The following is a 19,738-nucleotide window of genomic DNA, read 5'->3' as shown; positions in this document are numbered from 1 at the left end:
ACGACTGACAATGGGTTTACCTTGTACAACATCGCCACCTACTGACTGATCAGCAAACTGACAAATCCAAAGCACTATGCAAGTTTCAACATAGATTATAGAGAAGTATTATTGGGCTTTACCTAGTGGTATTCCATCACGTTGAACTGGAAATATTCTGTATGTTGCAGATGTTCTGCTGCTTATCAAAATAGCTTCCTCAGCTCTAATGAAGGAAGTCAGGAACAAACCCCGGAATTTATATCCACTAATCTAACATCTCTAGCCCGGGAAAAACCACACAATTTGAACGATGAACACCTGACCCAGACTTCCTGCCACCAGAGGATTGGATTATGCAAGAAGAACAGAACCAGTTTTATATACAATGCTCAAAAAAATTAAAGGAACACTTTTTAACCACTTCAATACAGGGCACTTTCACCCCCTTCCTCCCCAGGCCAATTTTCAGCTTTTAGCGCTGTTGCATTTTGAATGACAATTGCGCAGTCATGCAACACTGTACCTAAACCAAATTTATGACATTTTTCCCCACAAATAGAGCTTTCTTTTGGTGGTATTTGATCACCAAAAGGTTTTATACAAATAAAAAAACGACCGCAAAGTTTGAAAAAAAAAGTTTTTTTGTTTATGTTATACAATTTTGTAAAACACTAAGTTTTTTCCTGCACTGATGAGCACTGGTGAGGCTGCACTGACAGGCACTAATGAGGAGGCACTGCACTGATGGGTAGCACTGATATGCAGCATTGGTGGGCACTGATAGGCGGCATTGATGGGCACTAATAGGTGGCACTGATCGGCACTGATGGGCACTAATGGGCGGCACTGATAGATGGCAATGATGGGCACTGGCGGGCAGCACTGATGGGGAGGGCACTGGCATGCTCCCTGAGCCCTGATTGCCATCCCTGGTGGCCATGGTGGGCATCCCTGGAGTCATGGGTAGGCATCCCTGGTGGTTCTAGTGGCAATCCCCCCTGAGGGTCTGCACTGGTAATCAATGATCTGATTAACAGTGCAGACCTCCCCCTGTCAGGAGAGCCGCAGATCGGCTCTTCTCTACTCGTGCCTATCAGGCACGAACTAAGGAAAGCCGATCGACGGCTCTTCCTGTGTACTATGTGACCAGCTGTGATTGGACACAGCTGGTCACATGGTAAAGAGCCTACGTCTACGTCAGAGATCAGAGTGTGTCAGAGCGACACGCCGCATCACCGATCGCCACTCTGCGCGCCCCCCAGGGGCGTGCAGAGTGCATTATCCTGCCGCCGTCATATGACATCCGGTCAGGATAATGCAACCACTTTTCCGCCGTCAATCGCCTATAGGGTGGACGGGAAGCAGTTAATCTATTAGAGTATAATATCAAGTCAATTAAACTCCTGGGATATTGATCTGGTCAATTAAGTAGCAGAGGGGGTTGTTAATCAGTTTCATCTGCTTTGGTGTTAATGAAAACAACAGGTGCACTAGATGGGCAACAATGAGGCGACCCCCAAAACAGGGATAGTTTCACAGGTGGAGGCCATTGACTGTTTTTCACTAGTTTTGCATTTGGCTGGGGTCAGTGCCACTACTGGTAGCATGAGGCCATACCTGGACCCTATAGAGGGGGTCAGTGTCACTACTGGTAGTATGAGGCGATACCTGGACCCTATAGAGGGGGTCAGTGTCACTACTGGTAGTATGAGGCGATACCTGGACCCTATAGAGGGGGTCAGTGTCACTACTGGTAGCATGAGGCCATACCTGGACCCTATAGAGGGGGTCAGTGTCACTACTGGTAACATGAGGAGATACCTGGACCCTATAGAGGGGGTCAGTGTCACTACTGGTAGTATGAGGCGATACCTGGACCCTATAGAGGGGGTCAGTGTCACTACTGGTAGTATGAGGCGATACCTGGACCCTATAGAGGGGGTCAGTGTCACTACTGGTAGCATGAGGCCATACCTGGATCCTATAGAGGGGGTCAGTGTCACTACTGGTAGCATGAGGAGATACCTGGACCCTATAGAGGTTGCACAGGCAGTCCAACTCCTGCAGGATGGCACATCATAAGGCAGTGCTGCTGTTAGAATTCATAGGCCCCATACAGACTACCTGACAGGGCCCCCTTCCCTTGTCCAAAAGCGACTGAGGATATAGATAAATAAGTCCCTTTCTCTGCAGCCTCAGCTGCACAGATAAATTGAATAGGAAGCGCTCCGAGGCTTCCTGCTCATTCACAAACTGAAGCATAGTAAACACTGTTTACTAAGCTTCGGTGATGAATGGACACAGGAGTGATTGGTACCGATCGCTCACTGTGTTCATTTAGGAATGGAGGGGACCAGTAAATGACATATTTACTGGCCCCATCCTCCGCTCTCCCTCCTGAAACATCCCCCTTGTGCCAGCAGCAGCTGCCGGCAGGAGAGGAGGGAAGCCGGAAGCTCTGCAGGGGTAAAGGGGGCACCAAACAGCAGATGGAAGGGGTGCAAGTGCTAGAACCAATCCTCCTGCAGTGTGGAGAAAGAAGAGGAGAAAATAGCAGCGTTGCAAGGGGAGGCAGAAGAGGATTGGTGTGTGCAAGAAGACAGTACAGCCGGACCTCCTGCTCAGCAGATGCCTGGACCTCTCTTTTGAACTGATGGGGCCCGGGCCCAGTACAGGAGGGCTGGCTGTACTGCCTTATCAGCAACCCTGTCAATATGTGCCATTGCCAGAAGGTTTGCTGTGTCTCCCAGCACAGTCTCAGGAGCATGGAGGAGATTCCAGGAGACAGGCAGTTACTCTAGGAGAGCTGGACAGGGCCGTAGAAGGTCCTTAACCCATCAGCAGGACCGGAATCTGCTCCTTTGTGCAAGGAGGAACAGGATGAGCCCTGCCAGAGCCCTACAAAATGACCTCCAGCAGGACACTGGTGTGAATGTCTCTGACCAAACAATCAGAAACAGACTTCATGAGGGTGGCCTGAGGGCCCGACGTCCTGTAGTGGGTGCTGTGCTCACTGCCCGGCACCCTGGAGCTTGAATGACTTTTGCCAATAAACACCAGTATTGGCAGCTCCACCACTGGCACCCTGTGCTTTTCACAGATGAGAGCCGGTTCACCCTGAGCACATGTGACAGACGTGAAAGGGTCTGGAGAAGCCGTGGAGAACATTATGCTGCCTGTAACAGCGTTCAGCATGACTGTTGGGTGGTGGGTCAGTGATGGTCTGGGGAGGCAAATCCATGGAGGGACGCACAGACCTCTACAGGCTAGACAATGGCACCCTGACTGCCATTAGGTATTGGAATGAGATCCTTGGACCCATTATCAGACCCTACGCTGGTGCAGTGGGTCCTGCTGGGTTCCTCCTGGTGCACAACAATTCCCGGCCTCATGTGGCGAGAGTATGCAGCCATTTCCCGGAGGATGAAGGAATTGATACCATTGAATGGCCCCAACACTCGCCTGACCTAAATCCAATAGAACACCTCTGGGACATTATGTTTCAGTCCATCTGACGCCACCAGGTTCCACCTCAATCTGTTCAGGAGCTCAGTGATGTCCTGGTCCAGATCTGGGAGGAAATACCCCAGGACACCATCCGTCATCTCATTAGGAGTATGCCCCAACATTCTTAGGTATGCATACAAGCATGCGGGGGCCATACAAACTACTGAGGACCATTCTGAGTGGCTGCAATGAAATTTCAGCTAAATGGATTAACCTGCTGCAACATGTTTTCACTTTGATTTTGGGATGTCTTTGAATTCAGCCCTCTGTAGGGTGATAATTTTAATTTCCATCAATGTGGCATCCTTTCCTTCCTAACACACTACCCAGTCCATATCAGTATAGATCCTAACACATTGCCCAGTCCATACCAGTATAGATCCTAACACATTACCCAGCCCATACCAGTATAGATCCTAACACATTACCCAGCCCATACCAGTATAGATCCTAACACATTACCCAGTTCATACCAGTATAGATCCTAACAAATTACCCAGTCCATACCAGTATAGATCCTAACACATTATCCAGTCCATACCAGTATAGATCCTAACACATTAACCAGTCCATACCAGTATAGATGCTAACACATTATCCAGTCCATACCAGTATAGATCCTAACACATTACCCAGTCCATACCAGTATAGATTCTAACACATTACCCAGTCTATACCATTAAAGATCCTAACACATTAACCAGTCCATACCAGTATAGATCCTAACACATTACCCAGTCCTTACCAGTATAGATCCTAACACATTACCCAGTCCATACCAGTATAGATCCTAACACATTACCCAGTCCATACCAGTATAGATCCCAACACATTACCCAGTCCTTACCAGTATAGATCCTAACACATTACCCAGTCCATACCAGTATAGATCCTAACACATTACCCAGTCCATACCAGTATAGATCCTAACACATTACCCAGTCCATACCAGTATAGTTTCTAACACATTACCCAGTCCATACCAGTATAGATCCTAACACATTAGGCTCCATGTACACGGGACGCTGGAAATGGACGTTTAGGAGCAGTTGGGCGTTTTTTTCAGAAGTCCCTGAACGCAGCTCCATGTTATCTTATCTGTCCATGTACACATGGTAGTTTACAGTCATTTGCAGGCAGTTGCGTTCAGGGACTTTTTTTAGAACGCAATTATATTGCGTTCGAACGTGTGTTTCCCGACGTTTCAAACGCAGAAACGCGGCCGAACGTGACTAAACGTGACTGAACGTGATGAACCTACGTTCAGCCACGTTATACGTTTTTTTTCTTCCATTCAAAATCAATGGTTCCCTATGGGAGCCTATTGATTTGAATGGAAGGCGCACCGCAAGTCAGATCAGGATGATCCGACTTGCGGCGCGACCTGCACTGTGAGAATCTTAAGGGGGAACTCCACCCAAAAATGGGAAAAAAATTGCGTGGGGTTCCCCCCCAGGTTCCAAACCAGGCCCTTCGGGTCCGGCATGGAATTTGAGGGTAGCCCCACGCCGAAAAAACGGCGTGGGGTCCCCCCCAAAATCCATACCAGACCCTTATCCGAGCATGCAGCCCGGCAGGCCAGGAAAGGGGAGGGGACGAGCGAGCGGCCCCACCCCCCCTGGACCACACCAGGCCACATGCCCTCAACATGGGGGGGTGTTGGTGCTTTGGGGCAGGGGGAGCTCTGCACCCCCCACCTCAAAGCACCCTGCCCCCATGTTGATGAGGACAAGGGCCTCATCCCCACAACCCTGGCCGGTAGTTGTGGGGGTCTGCGGGCAGGGGGCTGATCGGAATCTGGAAGCCCCCTTTAACAAGGGGGCCCCCCAGATCCCGGACCCCCTCCCTGTGTGAATGGGTATTGAGGTACACTGTACCCCTACCCATTCACCCCATAAAAGATAGTGTATGTAAATAAGGACAGGAGACGTTTTGGAAAGTTTATTAAAAATCTTCATCCGGCTCTTCGGGGTCTTCTCCTCTCCGGGGGTCTTCTGCTCTTTTGCTGTCCGCCCTTCTGCTGTCCTCTCTTCTTGTCTTCTCCTCTCCGGGGGTCTTCTGCTGTCTTCTCTCCGTGGGGTCTTCTGCTCTTTTGCTGTCCGCCCTTCTGCTGTCCTCTCCTCTCCGGGGGTCTTCTGCTGTCTTCTCTCCGTGGGGTCTTCGGCTCTTTTGCTGTCCGCCCTTCTGATGTCCTCTCTTCTTGTCTTCTCCTCTCCGGTCTTCTGCTCTTGTGCTGTCGGCTGTCGGCTCTCCTTCTTCCTCCGGTCCTCCTCCGACGACGTCTCCAGCGATTATGCCGGCCTCTGGTCTCTGCAGCTTATTATATAGCCATTAGGGGCGTGGCCGCCAGATGACATCATCGGGAGACCACGCCCCTTGTGTCACATGTGACGTCACATGTGACACAAGGGGCGTGGTCTCCCGATGATGTCATCTGGCGGCCACGCCCCTAATGGCTATATAATAAGCTGCAGAGACCAGAGGCCGGCATAATCGCTGGAGACGTCGTCGGAGGAGGACCGGAGGAAGAAGGAGAGCCGACAGCCGACAGCACAAGAGCAGAAGACCGGAGAGGAGAAGACAAGAAGAGAGGACATCAGAAGGGCGGACAGCAAAAGAGCCGAAGACCCCACGGAGAGAAGACAGCAGAAGACCCCCGGAGAGGAGAGGACAGCAGAAGGGCGGACAGCAAAAGAGCAGAAGACCCCACGGAGAGAAGACAGCAGAAGACCCCCGGAGAGGAGAAGACAAGAAGAGAGGACAGCAGAAGGGCGGACAGCAAAAGAGCAGAAGACCCCCGGAGAGGAGAAGACCCCGAAGAGCCGGATGAAGATTTTTAATAAACTTTCCAAAACGTCTCCTGTCCTTATTTACATACACTATCTTTTATGGGGTGAATGGGTAGGGGTACAGTGTACCTCAATACCCATTCACACAGGGAGGGGGTCCGGGATCTGGGGGGCCCCCTTGTTAAAGGGGGCTTCCAGATTCCGATCAGCCCCCTGCCCGCAGACCCCCACAACCACCGGCCAGGGTTGTGGGGATGAGGCCCTTGTCCTCATCAACATGGGGGCAGGGTGCTTTGAGGTGGGGGGTGCAGAGCTCCCCCTGCCCCAAAGCACCAACACCCCCCCATGTTGAGGGCATGTGGCCTGGTGTGGTCCAGGGGGGGTGGGGCCGCTCGCTCGTCCCCTCCCCTTTCCTGGCCTGCCGGGCTGCATGCTCGGATAAGGGTCTGGTATGGATTTTGGGGGGGACCCCACGCCGTTTTTTCGGCGTGGGGCTACCCTCAAATTCCATGCCGGACCCGAAGGGCCTGGTTTGGAACCTGGGGGGGAACCCCACGCAATTTTTTTCCCATTTTTGGGTGGAGTTCCCCCTTAAGATTCTCACAGTGCAGGTCGCGCCGCAAGTCGGATCATCCTGATCTGACTTGCGGTGCGCCTTCCATTCAAATCAATAGGCTCCCATAGGGAGCCATTGATTTTGAATGGAGGCAGAAAAACGTTGCTAAAAGCAACGTGGCCAAACGTGCAATAACGCAAATGGAAAAAGCTACTGAAAGCACGTTTAACAGCTGCTTTTTCCCGGCGTCAGAAATAGCTTTGCAGGACGTTTTTTCTAACGTCTCGTGTACATGGAGCCTTACCCAGTCCATACCAGTATAGATATCCAGCATGAGATTTTTCCCCATTGAGATCTGGTTTGTTTTCAAAGTATTCCTTTAATTTTTTTGAGCAGTGTATTTTCACACCCTTCATCCTGTTTATAGACAATCCACACCTGTCTTGACACATTCCATGGTGGCTGGATTTAGGCTCTTTTCACACTTGTGCGATTTGGAATCTGACTTGAGACCCCAAGTCACAGGAAAAGGTTCCTGCACTCCTTTGGTCCAACTATTGATGCGAGTTTGGTCTACAAACTGTGGCCCAGGAGCCAAATGTGGCCCTTGGGACACTATTCCATCAACTGACACCAATGATGGGGCACCGTTGCCCTACTGACCCCATTAACGAGGCACTAATCTCTCCATTTATACCAACAAATAGGGCCTTATTCCTCCCATTAAAACCACGATGGGGCACTAACGCTGGGACAATTTTTGCTTCCACTGGCCACTGTCCAGCACCCCTAAAGCCTGAATGACAGTAAAACTGGTCCTTTGCTTAGAAAGTTTGGACACCCCTGGTCTAGAGAATGTAAAGTCAGGTAAAAGTCGCACCAAAAGTCACCCCAAAGTTGCAGGAGAAATTGTGCGACTAGAAATGCACTAAGGCGACTAAAAATGCTCCTGATGCTCATTTGAATAACTGCTGATGGACATTGTACTATCTATACAACAGTAACTGGACCAAACAATTTACTTACTCCAAAGTCTACATACACTGCATCCGGAAAGCGCTTCACTTTTTCCACATTTTGTTATGTTACAGCCTTATTCCAAAATTAATTAACTGTTTTCCTCAAAATTCTGCAAACAACCCCCCATAATGACAAGGTGAAAGAAGTTTGTTTGAAATCTTTGCAAATTTATTTAAAATAAAAAAGGAAAAAAATCCCAATGTGCATAAGTATTCACACCCTTTACTACAACCCTCAAAATTGAGCTCAGGTGCATCCTGTTTCCACTGATCATCCTTGAGATGTTTCTACAACATGATTGGAGTCCACCTGGGGTAAATTCAGTTTATTGGACATGATTTGGAAAGGCACACACCTGTCTATAGAAGGTCCCAGAGTTACCAGTGCATGTCAGAGCACAAACCAAGCCATGAAGTGCAAGAAATAGTCTGTAGACCTCTGAAACAGGATTGTATGGAGGCACAGATCGGGGGAAGGGTACAGAAAGATTTCTGCAGCATTGAAGGTCCCAATGAGCACAGTGGCCTCCATCATCTGTAAATGGAAGAAGTTTGGAACCACCAGGAATCTTCCTAGAGCGGCCAAACTGAGTGATCGGGGGAGAAGGGCCTTAGTCAGGGAGGTGACCAAGAACTTGATGGTGACTCTGACAGAGATCCAGAATTTCTCATTGGGGAGAGGAGATTCTTCCAACCATCTCTGCAGCACTCCACCAATCAGGCCTGTATGGGAGTGGTCAGACAGAAGCCACTCCTCAGTAAAAGTCACATGACAGCCAGCCTGGAGTTTATCAAAAGACACCTGAAGGACTCTCAGACCATGAGAAACAAAATTCTCTGCTCTGATGAAACAAAGATTGAACTCTTTGGCCTGAATGGCAAGCGTCATGTCTGGAGGAAACCAGGCACCGCTCATCACCTGGCCAATACCATCCCTACAGTGAAGCATGGTGGTGGCAGCATTATGCTGTGGGGATGTTTTTCAGCAGCAGGAACTGGGAGACTAGTCAGGATGGAGGGAAAGATGAATGCAGCAATGTACAGAGACCTCCTTGATGAAAACCTTCTCCAGAGCGCTCTGATCCTCAAACTGGGGTGAAGGTTCATCTTCCAACAGGACAACGACCCTAAGCACACAGCCAAGATAACAAAGGAGTGGCTATGGGACAACTCTGTGAATGTCTTTGTGTGGCCCAGACTTGAACCCGATTGAACATCTCTGGAGAGATCTGAAAATGGCTGTACACCGACGCTCCCCCATCCGACCTGATGGAGCTTGAGAGGTCCTGCAAAGAAGAATGGGAGAAACTGCCCAAAAATAGGTGTGCCAAGCTTGTAGCATCATACTCAAAAATACTGGAGGCTGTAATTGGTGTTAAAGGAGCTTCACCAAAGTAATGAACAAAAGGGGTGAATACTTATGTACATGGGATTTATTTAGTTTTTTATTTTTAATAAATGTGCAAATATTTCAAACAAACTTCTTTCATGTTGTCATTATGGGGGATTGTTTGCAGAATTTTGAAGAAAATAAGGAATGTAATACATTTTGGAATAAGGCTGTAACATAACAAAATGTGGAAAAAGTGAAGTGCTGTGAATACTTTCCAGAAGCACTGTATACCTGTTATCTTTAAAGCTGAATTTTACCCCTGCATCAATCCCAACCGCCCCCCCCCCCCCCCCCCCCGCCATCTGCAAAATTCAGGGTGTGCTCAGACATGGCATTGGCAGGTATTTGGGACCTGGCAGAGACTTGCAGCATATCTACGGTCTTCTGCGCATGTGCACAGGGGTGGTTAGTTTCTACTTAATAGGCATTATAACTGATGAAGGGGGCAAGGATAAACTCCCGAAATGCGTTGACTTTGTGTACCGTCTTCCATTTGATTTTACATTAGAATAAACTTTCATCAGGACTATAAGATCACACATGGCCCTTCAGTGCCAGGTTCATTCATTAAAGCTGAGGAAGCGGTTTGGATAAGTGGAGAAAAAGTCTACTTGACCACCACCAACTACTAATAGCTCTACTATAGCCGGGCGCTTTCTTCAAAAATGCTCAATAGGAATGATTTGCATGGCCCCGCCCAATATCCTAAAATGAGAAATAACCCCCCTAATGTCTGAGATTGGTGATGGCTGTGAGACATAAAGTACGGGGAGGGGTTCTTGTATTAGGAAGGCTCTACAGTGCTTCACATTGGTCTAGCAGAGGGCTTTCTGGTCCTTTTTAGCTCACTTCCCCAGAACCTGTCTGGTTATAAAGTCAAAAATGAATAACACAGGAAAAGTCAACAGGCAGTTGAGCCATGGTTTTACCACTCCTTATTCCCCCCAACTACTGAGCTGCAGGTTACCGCTGCCAGTGGACATCTAAATGAGCCCTAATAGAATGTGCCACTGCTCAGTGTCAGTAGGGAGGAATAGTGCCCAATTATTGGTGTCAGTGGGAGCAATAGTGCCCAATTATTGGTGTCAGTGGGAGGAATAGTCTCCCATCATTGGTTGTCAGTTGGAGGAATAGTGCCCCATCATTGGTGTCAGTGGGAGGAATAGTGTACCATCATTGGTGTCAGTGGGAGGAATAGTGCCCCATCATTGGTGTCAGTGGGAGGAATAGTCTCCCACCATTGGTTGTCAGTTGGAGGAATAGTGCTCCATCATTGGTGTCAGTGGGAGGAATAGTGTCCCATCATTGGTATCAGTGGGAGGAATAGTGTCCCATCATTGGTGTCAGTGGGGGGAATAGTGCCCCATTATTGGTGTCAGTGGGAGGAATAATCTCCCATCATTGGTTGTCAGTTGGAGGAATAGTGCCCCATCATTGGTGTCAGTGGGAGGAATAGTGCCCCATCATTGGTGTCAGTGGGAGGAATAGTGTACCATCATTGGTGTCAGTGGGAGGAATAGTGTCCCATCATTGGTATCAGTGGGAGGAATAGTGTCCCATCATTGGTATCAGTGGGAGGAATAGTGTCCCATCATTGGTGTCAGTGGGAGGAATAGTGCCCCATCATTGGTATCAGTGGGAGGAATAGTGCCCCATCATTGTTGTCAGTGGGAGGAATAATGCCCCATCATTGGTGTTAGTGGGAGGAATAGTGCCTCATCACTGGTATCAGTGGGAGGAATAGTGCGCCATCATTGGTGTCAGTGGGAGGAATAGTGTCCCATCATTGGTGTCAGTGGGAGGAATAGTGCCCCATCATTGGTGTCAGTAGGAGGAATAGTGCCCCATCATTGGTGTCAGTGGAAGGAATTCTGCCCCATCACTGGTGTGAATGGCTGGATAAAAAAGCAAGCAAAGGGCTGCATTCGGCCCCCAGGAAGCAGTTTGAAGACCCCTGCTATAGAGCTTTAGGGAACATTTTTAATTTAATTAAGATAAGAACTGTGCAGCAATAAAAGTGATCAGATTTAAAAAAAAAAAAAAAAAAAAAACAGTGCTAAAAATAAAAATGAAATAAAATAAATCGGAAACATTTTTTTTTTTTAAAGCTCCCCCGTCGCCGTGAGCTCGCGCACGAAAAAAAATGCATACATAAGTTGCGCCCGCAAATGAAAACGGTGTTCCAACCACACATGTGAGGTATCGTCGCGATCGCCAAAGAGAGAGCAATAATTCTGAAAAAAAGACCTCCTCTGTAACTCTAAACTAGTAACCGTTAAAAAATTTTCAAGCGTCGCCTATGGAGATTTTTAGGTACCGTAATTTGTCGCAATTCCACGAGCGAGCGAAATTTTAAACTGTAACATGTTAGGTATCTATTTACTCGGCGTGACATCATCTACTTTAACCCTTGCAGTGCGGCCACAACCCCACTGGAAGGGAAAACTTTTTTTTGCCTGGAGTTGGGCTTTAACTGCTTGCCACCCACATAATGCCTATGTGTAATGGCAAGGGGCGGAGGGTTTTAACGGCCACACACTGCACATGTGCGACCATGGCCAACCAAGGTTCTGTGCTGACAGCATGCTTACTACCTGCCCCCAGAACAGAGACCAAGCTGTCCAAACTCCTGGTCTCTAGTAATAAATGGGAGTGGGTGGGAATGGCTTCTAATCATGTGACAGCCAATCGCAGTGGTCATGTGATCAGGCAGATCTTCCTGCCCCTTCAATGATTTTAAGGGACACCGGGGCTGGGTGGGTTGCCCGCTAATGCCCGCTGTCTGCTGTCACAGAGCCGGTTCAAGATCACAACAATGGAGTCAGAATCCGCCCACATGCCTGAACCGGCTCAGTCTCTGAGCAAGCCGTGTTAGAGCCTGAGCTGGACGCTCCCGCCCTTCACAGCCACAGTCTAGATCCGCCCACATGCCTGGATCGCCTCAGCCTTTCAGTGAGCCGCGTTAGAGCCTGAGCCGGATGCTCCCGCCCTCCACAGCCACAGTCGAGATCCGCCCACATGCCTGGACCGGGTTTAGCCTCTCAGCGAGTCGCATTAGAGCCTGAGCTGGACGCTCCCCACCCCTTCACAGCCACAGTCGGGAAATCGCCCACATGCCTGGACTGTCTCAGCCTCTCAGCGAGCTGCGTTAGAGCCTAAGCTGGACGCTCCTGCCCTTCACAGCCACAGTCGGGATCCGCCCACATGCCTGGACCGGGTTAGCTTCTCAGCAAGCCGCGTTAGAGCCTGAGCTGTATGCTCCCGCCCTTCACAGCCACAGTCGAGATCCGCCCACATGCCTGGACCGTCTCAGCCTCTTAGCGAGCTGCGTTAGAGCCTATGCTGGACGCTCCTGCCCTTCACAGCAGCAGTCGGGATCCGCCCACATGCCTGGACCGGGTTAGCCTCTCAGCGAGCCGTGTTAGAGCCTGAGCTGGATGCTCCTGCCCTTCACAGCCACAGTCGGGATCCGCCCACATGCCTGGACCGTCTCAGCCTCCCAGTGAGCTGCGTTAGAGGCTAAGCTGGACGCTCCCATCATTCACAGCCACAGTCCGGATCCGCCCACATGCCTGGGCCGGCTCAGCCTCTCCGTGAGCTACGATAGAGCCTAAGCTGGACGCTCCCGCCCCATCCACGGACCAGCGCTCCAGGGAGTGTGGAGGGGGAGGAAGCAGAGCAGAGAGCCAGTGACAGTCAGCTCATGATCAGCTCATTGTTCTCTGCTCATGGAGCTGTCAGAACCGAGCGAACGGTGGTGTTCAATCGCTCACTTCTCAATGTTAGAGGTGCCGGGGGACTGATGCAGCATCCACCTAGGTAAGTATGATTAAAAAAAAAACAAAAAAACATACATCTCTTTTAAAGACAGTGATACAATCAATAGCAATACGTGTCTGAAAACCTTCCTCCATCTATTAAAAATTAAATACATTTTGGTTAGAGTTCTACTTTAAGTATTGCCAGTTTCTGCTCCAACATCCACCTGACATTGAACACCATTATCCCTTCTGTTCAAATGTGAATCACTGTGTGTCCCGATGACTGAACAGAACTCTGCAATCTTCTGTATATACAGCCGTATATGTAGTTCTAGGAAAACCATTTGCACAAAGGGTGGCAACATTGGTATTTTTATTTTTTTTTAAACATAGAAAACAGGGGGGGGGGGCGGTAACATTGATGATAGGAAGGTATGTGTACAGGTAGGTAGGCAGGCTACAAACCAGATCACACCCAGATATGGAGCTGGACATGGAGTGGGTGTGGCTCATGCAGGTAGGTGATGGGGACTCACCTGTAAATCATCCCTGGGGAGCCAGTCTGTCTCAATGATAGTCTAGCCGGGGAGTCCGTGGTGGATTCTGGATACATGGAGCCAGCTTCAGGTGCTGTGCTCAGTGTGCCGGCCTAGAGACTGCAACAAATACAAAACAGAAAAAGGTAAGACATATAATAATAATAATAATATTAATAACAACAGCAATAAAAATAATAATATTATTATTATTAATATTATTATTATTGTTATTGTTAATAATATTAATAACAACAGCAATAAAAATAATAATATTATTATTATTAATATTAATATTATTGTTATCATTATTATTATTAATAATAAATAATAATAATAATAATATTATTGCTGTTATTATTATTATTAATAATAACAATAATAACAATATTACTACTAATAATAATAATAAAAACAGCAATAATAATAATAATAATAATAACAGCAATAACAATAATAATAATAATAATATTATTATTAATAATAATATTATTATTATTAATAATAAATAATAATATTATTATTGTTATTACTGTTATTAAATATTATTAATATTTTTATTATTATTATTAACAACAATAATATTAATAATAATAATAACAGCAATAACAATAATAATCGAATACATTGTGAAAGTATTCTTATTGTTCTTCATGATGCTCTCTGCACTTTAAACGGACCTCTGAGACTATCACAGTGCAGGTGCATTTATACGGAGACTTGATTACAAACAGGTGGATTCTATTTATCATCATTAGTCATTTAGGTCAACATTGGATCATTCAGAGATCCTCACTGAACTTCTGGAGAGAGTTTGCTGCACTGAAAGTAAAGGGGCTGAATAATTTTGCACGCCCAATTTTTCAGTTTTTTATTTGTTAAAAAAGTTTGAAATATCCAATAAATTTCGTTCCACTTCATGATTGTGTCCCACTTGTTGTTGATTCTTCACAAAAAAATACAGTTTTATATATTTATGTTTGAAGCCTGAAATGTGGCAAAAGGTCGCAAAGTTCAAGGGGGCCGAATACTTTCGCAAGCACTGTATATATACACACTGCTCAAAAAAAATTAAAGGAACACTTTTTAATCAGAGTATAGTATCAAGTCAATAAAACTCGATATTGATCAAGTCAGTTAAGTAGCAGTGGGGGTTGTTAATCAGTTTCAGCTGCTTTGGTGGTAATGAAATTAACAAGTGCACTAGATGGGCAACAATGAGGCAACCTCCAAAACAGGAACAGGTGGAGGCCACTGACATTTCTTTTCTGATTGTTTTTCGCGCGCGCCGCCGAGAGAGGGAGGTATCAGGCGACAAGGGTCTACGTCGCCAGACCCAGCCGAGCCTCTCTGCTGCAGTAGCAGCAACATGAGCGGTCAGCAAGTGGCTAAAGCAGCCTTTTTCAACCAGGGTGCCCTAAGGTTTCTTTAGGGGTGCCTTGACAAAATGCCTAAAATTGTATACAAAGCAGCAGATGGATGAAGACTGCCTTTTAGTTACACAAAGCCCCAGGTTTTCATTGTGCACCATTACAACCTTCAAGCTGCCAACCTCCTAACGACCAATGACAGTTGATTAGGAGTGTGTCAGTCGCCTGTATAGCATCCTTGTTCTTCCTTCCCTTGCATCTCTCCATCAAGTTTGGGGTCACCTTAGGTGAGTGATGGAGAAAAACAGAGGCTGTAGGGGGGTGCGCACCACCGGCGGCGCGCTCCCGTCCCCGCTCGTTCCCTGCCTAGCCAGCGCTTGTGACTGGTGGCTCCGATGTCCGCCGGCCACTCGCGATCTTCCTCAGGGGAGGGAAAAAAGACAGACGGCTGATGTAAACACAACCGCCTGTCATTCTCCCTGAAGTAATCACAGAGGTTATGCGATCCCGCTATGCAGGATCGTATGTCTCTGTGATTACTTCACTAGCCACGCCCCCTAACAGTTAGAATCACGCCCCTAGGGACACACTTAACCCACTGATCACCAGTAATGTTAACCCCTTCCCTACCAGTGTAATTTTTGCAGTAACAGTGCATATTTTTAGCACTGATTACTGTAGTAATGTCACTGGTACCCCCAAAAGTGTCAAAAATGTCAGTCAGGGGTCCGATCTGTCCACCAAAATGTCGCAGTCCCGCAAAAAAAAAAAAAAAAATGCAGATCACCGCCATTACTAGTTTAAAAAAAAACAATAAAAATGAATAAATCTTTCCCGTAGTTAGTAAACGCAAGAACGTTTGCGCAAACCAATCAAAATACGCTTATTGCAATTATTTTTACCAAAAATATGTAGCAAAAAAACAAATTGGCCGAAAATGTTACAAAATTTGATTTTTACTTTTTTTTTGAGAATTTCATATAAAAAATGTAAAAAATATTGTTATTTTTTCAAAATTGTCGCTCTTTTTTTGTTCATAGCGCAAAAAATAAAAATCGCACAGGTGATCAAATACCACCAAAAGAAAGCGGTTTGTGGGAAAAAAAGGACGTCAATTTCGTTTGGGTACAGTGTCGCACGACCGCGCAATTGTCCGTTAAAGTCACGCAGTGCCGAATCGCAAAATAGGGCCTGGTCTTTGAGCAGCCAAATCCTCCGGGGCTCAAGTGGTTAAAGGGTGCCTTGACTAAAAAAGAAAAAGGTTGAGAAACACTGCTCTAGACTAGAGGATCCCTGTGTTACAATGTATATAGTGATTCTGTAGAAACCTTGTCTGGCCACTGGAGGGAAACAAAGTAAGGAGATGAGAAGGCTCTGGCGAGGATGAAACATATTAGTATCACTGACACTCGTTACCTCTGTTGGCTCTACAAAAAAAAAAATATATATATATTAATTTACTAGCTACTAGTCATTTATTAGGATGTTAGGACCATTTTTTTTGCATTGATGTGGCAGTATTTTCTTAGCACTAGTAAATGTCGGCTACAATCCATGATCCACCAAATACTTTTCCTCCAGTCCAAATTCTAGCTCCCCTCACTGACCCACAGAGGAAATATCTTCTTCACTTTCTTTACAATTTATTATTCCAAATTACCCAATAATTATACTATTCCAATAATTAAACATTACCCATATTAGGCAAATCACTGGTTTACTTCATAGCATGTAAAGTAGGAATGCTAGGAGTAAAGAAGTTACAGCGCTATCACCCAAAGTAAACCAAAAAGCAATTTCTAAAAATAAATGGATAACTGAAACATCGAATTCATCAAAAACTGCGTCCGTTCACCTCAAAGAAGCAAATTCATCACTATTATCAAAACATCATTGAGAAAACATAAAAATGATACGAAGCGTTAAAAAACTTATTAGGGGGGAAAAATTGGCCTTCAAGAAATATAAATCAGAGGGCACTGTATCGGCTTTCCAGCAATACAAGGAGGCAAATAAGAAAAGTAAACATGAAATCAAGATCAACTTTGAGAGACAAATAGCGGAGGATAGTAAAAAAAAAACCCAAAGAAATTCTTTAAATATATCAACAGCAAAAAAACTAGGGCAGAGCATATTGCACACATAATTAACGATGATGGGAGGATGGTTACAGAGAACACTGAAAAAGCAACCGTGCTGAACGCTTTTTTCTCGTCGGTCTTTATACAGGAAAAGGAGGGGTACACTGACCATGACTGTATGGGGTACACTGACCATGACTGTATGGGGTACACTGACCATGACTGTATGGGGTACACTGACCATGACTGTATGGTTAGTAGTAATACACAGGACTTGCCACTATGGCTAACAGAGGGTGAAATCAGGGAAAGGCTGGATAAACTTAACACAAACAAATCACCAGGCCCGGATGGCGTACATCCGAGAGTACTCAAGGAACTCAGTAAGGTTATATCTAGACCACTATTCCTGATCTTTGCTGACAGTATTAGGACAGGAGATGTACCAAGGGATTGGAGGAAAGCTAAAGTGATTCCGATATTCAAAAAGGGGCAGAGGCATGTTCCGGGAAATTATAGGCCTGTCAGTCTGACATCAATAGTATGTAAACTTGTGGAGGGGATGATAAGGGACTATATCGTAGAGTTTGCTAAAGACAACAACATCATCAGCAGTAATCAGCACAGGTTTACAAATGGGCATTCTTGTCAAACCAATCTCTTAACATTCTACGAGGAGGTGAGCTGTGAGCTAGATAGGGGCAGACCAGTGGATGTGGTGTACTTGGATTTCGCTAAGGCGTTTGCTACAGTTCCCCATAAGCACTTAATTTATAAAATAAGGTCTTCAGGTATCGACAGCAGAGTTTGCTCTTGGATACGGAACTGGCTAAAAGGGCGTGTCCAAAGGGTGGTTATAAACAGCGCATACTCAGACTGGCCTGAGGTAGTAAGCGGGGTCCCCCAGGGCTCAGTCCTGGGACCAACCTTGTTCAATTTATTCATAAACAGCATTGAGGTCGGGATCAGTAGTTTGTTATCAGTTTTTGCAGATGACACAAAATTGGGCAGGGCAATAACTGCACAGCATGAAGCAGATATCCTACAGAATGACCTGGACAAAATAACGGAGTGGGCAACGACATGTCAAATGATGTTTAATGTGGAGAAATGTAAGGTTTTGCACTTGGGGACTAAAAACATAAAAGCACAATACACGTTAGGAGGGGAACCCTTGGGGGAATCAAAAATGGAGAAAGATCTGGGAGTCTTGGTTGATGATAGATTAGGCAATAGCATGCAATGTCAAGCGGCAGCTGCCAAAGCCAGCAGAATATTAGCATGCATAAAGAAAGGGATGTATTCCAGAGATAAGACTATAATCCTTCCACTTTATAAAACTCTGCTCCGACCGCATCTGGAGTATTCTGTCCAGTTCTGGTCGCCAGTCCTCAGGAGGGGAGGGATGTGTTGGAGCTGGAGAGAGTCCAGAGAAGGGCAACTAAACTAATAAGGGGATTGGAGGACCTTAATTATGAAGAGCGTCTGCAATCTCTTGATTTATTCTCCCTGGAGAAGAGACGCCTGAGGGGGGACATGATAGCAATTTATAAATATCTCAATGGGGATCTCAGCATAGAAAAAAAGCTGTTCAGTCGAAGGGATTGCATGAGGACAAGAGGGCATACAATGTGATTAGAGGAGAAGCGTTTAACCTCAGGCAACGTGGGGGGTTCTTTACTGTTAGGGCTACAATATTGAGGAATTCTCTACCACAAGAGGTGGTTTCTGTGGGAAGTATGGTGGCTTTCAAAAGACTCTTAGATGTACATCTCAAGGATCAGAACATTCAGGGGTATGAGAGATGATTACGGCCACACACACCTACACAGGTTGAACTGGATGGACCATTGTCTTTATTCAACCTCACCTACTATGTAACTATGATACAAAGTGACAAGTGCAAAATGAAGAAACAAATCAAAGTGTCCAGTGTATTAATACAGTCACCATATGTCCTCACACAAGTGCATCAATTATTATTTTATCATACAGGATTTACATAGCGCCAACAGTTTACGCAGCGCTTTACAATAAAAAGGGGGACCGTACAATTTACAATACAGTTCAAAACAAAAAGGAATAGGAGGGCCCTGCTCATGGAGCTTATAATAAAAAACTTTCATATAAAAGAATGCTTCTGTCCAAAACACATTGTTTAGGCCGAGTTGAGCTGGGAATTTTTCTTGTTTTGTTTTGCATGCGCAGCCCTTCCTTGTGCTCCTTGCTGTGAAGGCCAGTTATAGATGGCCGCAGGGGCCATTTTGTTTGTTGTTAAACAAATCAGTGTCCAGTGCATAAATACAGTCACCATATGTCCTCACACGAGTGCATAAGTTACTTTTCATATATAAAAGTGCTTGTGTCCAATAAACAATAGTTTAAGGCCGGGTTCACACCTAATATGGATGCGGCTCAAAGCAGGGGGTCCAGTAAGTCCCTGTTCTCCGTTTCAGGGACGAATCCGGCCCGAATTTTCACCTGAATTTCTGAAACTGATCCAAAGATGCACAGGACCCCTTTGCAATCCGCTCTGCAGCCGCCACGGTGATGTGTGAGCTGGCTCCATTGAGAGCCGGTCACAATCTCCTGTCATGCAAATTGGATTTGAGGAACCAAGCCTTAAGCATCATTTCTCAACCTTTTCAACACAGAGGAACCCTTGAAAAAACTTTCCAGTCTCGGGGAACCCCTGCTAATGACGACGATCTACACAATTTAAAATACATTAGTGTAAGGGTCAT

The 19,738-nt window shown here is 46.2% G+C and overlaps 1 protein-coding gene across 4 annotated transcripts in view; it reads right to left on the bottom strand.

Annotated features, from left to right (window-relative positions):
* KCNAB2 (potassium voltage-gated channel subfamily A regulatory beta subunit 2) overlaps positions 1 to 19,738 on the bottom strand; it is a 322,756-nt gene that overhangs the window by 207,804 nt on the left and 95,214 nt on the right. For all 4 annotated transcript variants that reach the window (XM_082273335.1, XM_082273337.1, XM_082273338.1 and 1 more), the window contains exon 2: positions 13,544 to 13,663. In XM_082273335.1, the coding sequence (XP_082129461.1) occupies positions 13,544 to 13,620 (77 nt within the window). In that variant the 5' untranslated portion in view covers positions 13,621 to 13,663. The remainder of the gene's footprint in view (positions 1 to 13,543; positions 13,664 to 19,738) is intronic.

Source organism: Pelophylax lessonae, assembly GCF_965119305.1.
Source record: "Pelophylax lessonae genome assembly, chromosome: 12".
In the NCBI taxonomy this organism is placed as follows: Eukaryota; Metazoa; Chordata; class Amphibia; order Anura; family Ranidae; genus Pelophylax; species Pelophylax lessonae.
This window is presented reverse-complemented; position numbering and strand designations above follow the sequence as displayed.